This window comes from Protopterus annectens, chromosome 13.part0 (assembly GCF_019279795.1).
Source record: "Protopterus annectens isolate FY-2018-M chromosome 13.part0, PAN1.0, whole genome shotgun sequence".
Lineage (NCBI taxonomy): Eukaryota > Metazoa > Chordata > Ceratodontiformes > Protopteridae > Protopterus > Protopterus annectens.
The window spans coordinates 1,013,831,354-1,013,834,152 of NC_056747.1; the positions used below are offsets into that span (position 1 = coordinate 1,013,831,354).

Genomic DNA, 2,799 nt, shown 5'->3' on the forward strand with positions numbered 1-2,799 from the left:
AGCAGCCCTCCACCCATTTCCACACAAAAATGAATGTATACATAAAAATCTATGCAGGAATATGTTTAATCTACCAAAATTAGTGTCTTGAAATTTCAGAATAAATAATGTCAGCAGATCAATTTTCAGATGTATTTATTTTGATGTTATTTGTAGACAACATTCTTTCTGACTACTAAAATTATTCTACATGGCAAACAATGAAATATAAATTACAAATTGTCATATTTAAAATGAAGTCATTTACAACAAGTTACTTATGCTTTGCAGTGTTCATATTATCACATGACAAAATAAAAGCTTGCAGGTATGTTGTCAAAACACAGACAGCTCAAAAAGAAAAAAAGAGCAAATCCTTTTTTCTCTGAGAGGAAAATGTGGCAAAGCTCACATAATAACTTCTAAAGCACGAGCAGTTCAGTAGCTTAGAATATTTAAAATGTAGTTATTTAATTAGTATAAAAACAGTTTTATAGAGTATATTAGATTTCTGCACTTTGTACTTGATATATAAATTATTCTCTGTTTTACATCATTTAGGTATAAAATACTTGTCTATTATTATCACTGTATTAGTCTTTATTTCTTGTTCTGTTTTACCATCTCAGATAGCCTCTGCAGTCCCTCCACCAGTCCATCTCCGTTCACAGCACAGCATCCCTGCACGTGCCACTCATGTCCCTGCAGTTTCCTTAAGCCTAATGCTTCAACCAGTTCTGAAGGCTTCAGAGCTCCCTCCAAGTCCTGCTTGTTGGCCAAAATCACAAAAGGTACTGAATGCATGTCATCATCTTCTAGAATAGCTAACAGTTCTTCCTGGGCTTCTTTAAACCTTTCAGGGTCCACACTGTCCACCACAAAGACCAGCCCATCTGTGTTCACAAAGTAATGTTTCCATAAGGATCTGATTTTTGTTTGGCCACCAACATCCCACACAGTAAATGACACATTTCTCATAGGTTCCACTGTTTCCACATTGAATCCAATAGTGGGGATAGTGGTGACAGCTTCATTCAGCTTCAGCTTATATAAAATTGTAGTTTTGCCAGCAGCATCTAAACCCAGCAGCAGGATTTTTGCTTTCATTCCATAGAAACTCACGAGAGATTCGTGGATTCTGCTCCACAGGATACCCATTGTATTATTGGTTTGCTTGTAATATGCCTAAATAGAACTTTGCTGTCAGCCTGCTATGTTTCTCAGGTGAGTGTTATACAGGTATTTATACATTTGCATCTCTGACAGGTTACTGCCTTAGGCATGTTTCAGCAGGTCAAGTCTCATTCTTGGTCTTTCACTTGATTGGTCTGTTGCAACCCTCTTTGACACGAGAGAGCAGCACTTCCGTAGTTTTCCTTAATGCATCTTTACAAACTGAGCTGTTGTTAAGAACCACGTTGGAAGTGCTACATGCTCAATTCTATCACGCATACTATCTCTGTAAGAGGAAGTGACATAAAAAGGCCAGCATATCTCTGCAGCTACATCTGATCTTCAAGAAATCAATCATTTTGCCAACTGTCTGTCCTTCCTAAACAGTTGTTTCCCCTTAATCATAGTTCTCAACCTTCCATTTAAAAAATGAGGAACACTACCTCTCATAACGTGGAACAAATGGGCAAAATGTGAAACACCTACTAACAGCTTACTAACAACTTCCACTAGGAAGATTACAGCATGGTTAAAATGTGCTAACAGAAAGTTATTTTGATAAAGTAATATGATTTAGTATTATTACCTTGGTTATCTATTGAAAAAACTCCTAACACTAAATGTGTGACCAACCCTTTCAATGTGGAACTTTGAGGGGCATAGGCATTTTAAAACCCAAAATGAGAAACGTTCCTTGTAATGAGATACACTTGAGAGGTATGCCCTTAACAGATTGTTAATAAGGAAATACAAAAAGGTAAATCAGTCACATATTCCCTCCTAAAAATGTATAATACTCTGCCAATTATTTGTCTAAGTTTGCGCACTATTTCCTTCACACTTTTATCTTACATTTGTGAAACAGCATGTTCTGAGGTGGAGTAGGTAAATACTGGACTGTAGTCTGACTGCATCAGTATAAAGACAAACAACAAAAATGACAGCCAATGTGCTATTGGTATTATTTTTGCATTTGGAGACCCACATGTGAGGTATTTGGTGTGGTAAATAATTTTTCTGGATATGTTAATTAGACGAACAAAAGGGGGCATACAGTAAGACGTAGCTTTGCAAAGAGTGGATGGTGATATGGTAAGTGGTTGTAGAATGCTGGTTTAAAATAAGGCTATTAAGATTCACTTTGATGAAAATGATCCAGTGAAAGTTATGTTTCTATCAAAAGACAAATAAACTGACGTATTCTGTCAAAGAGATCCCCTAAACCAGTGCATTGGGTTGTATCCCACGTTCTGTCATAACTACCAAAATCACTGAATCTCAAGGGGAAAAAGGACATTTTCCAGGTTTTAACAGTATTAGAATAGTGTGACATGCTCCAAAATGTGCCAAAACACAGATCCTTAGAAGACCAGCGCAGGTAGCCAACTTAGGTAAGCTGATGCTGTGTTACACAAATCCAGACAAAGGAAGATACTTTGTAATGCATCAGCACAAAAAAAAACATTGCATTCTACTACTAAACAAAATATTTTTTGGACAACAACGATGTTTTTGTTAACTTCCCTTTGCTGAAATTAGACTTAATAGACCTTTCCTTGATTTAGCATAAGTCAATATTCAGTGCCCTAAACCAAACGTTCTGTAACAGAAAAACAACAGGTCAGTTTGAAATGCTGACTGATACAG

The 2,799-nt window shown here is 36.5% G+C and overlaps 1 protein-coding gene across 1 annotated transcript; it reads right to left on the reverse strand.

Moving 5' to 3' along the window:
- Positions 1 to 262: 262 nt before the first annotated feature.
- Positions 263 to 1,175, reverse strand: LOC122788399 (ADP-ribosylation factor 1-like). The gene has a single exon (XM_044055469.1). It carries the CDS (start codon positions 1,135 to 1,137, stop codon positions 580 to 582), a length of 558 nt encoding a protein of 185 aa, XP_043911404.1. The 5' UTR covers positions 1,138 to 1,175; the 3' UTR covers positions 263 to 579.
- Between the last annotated feature and the right edge of the window lie 1,624 nt (positions 1,176 to 2,799).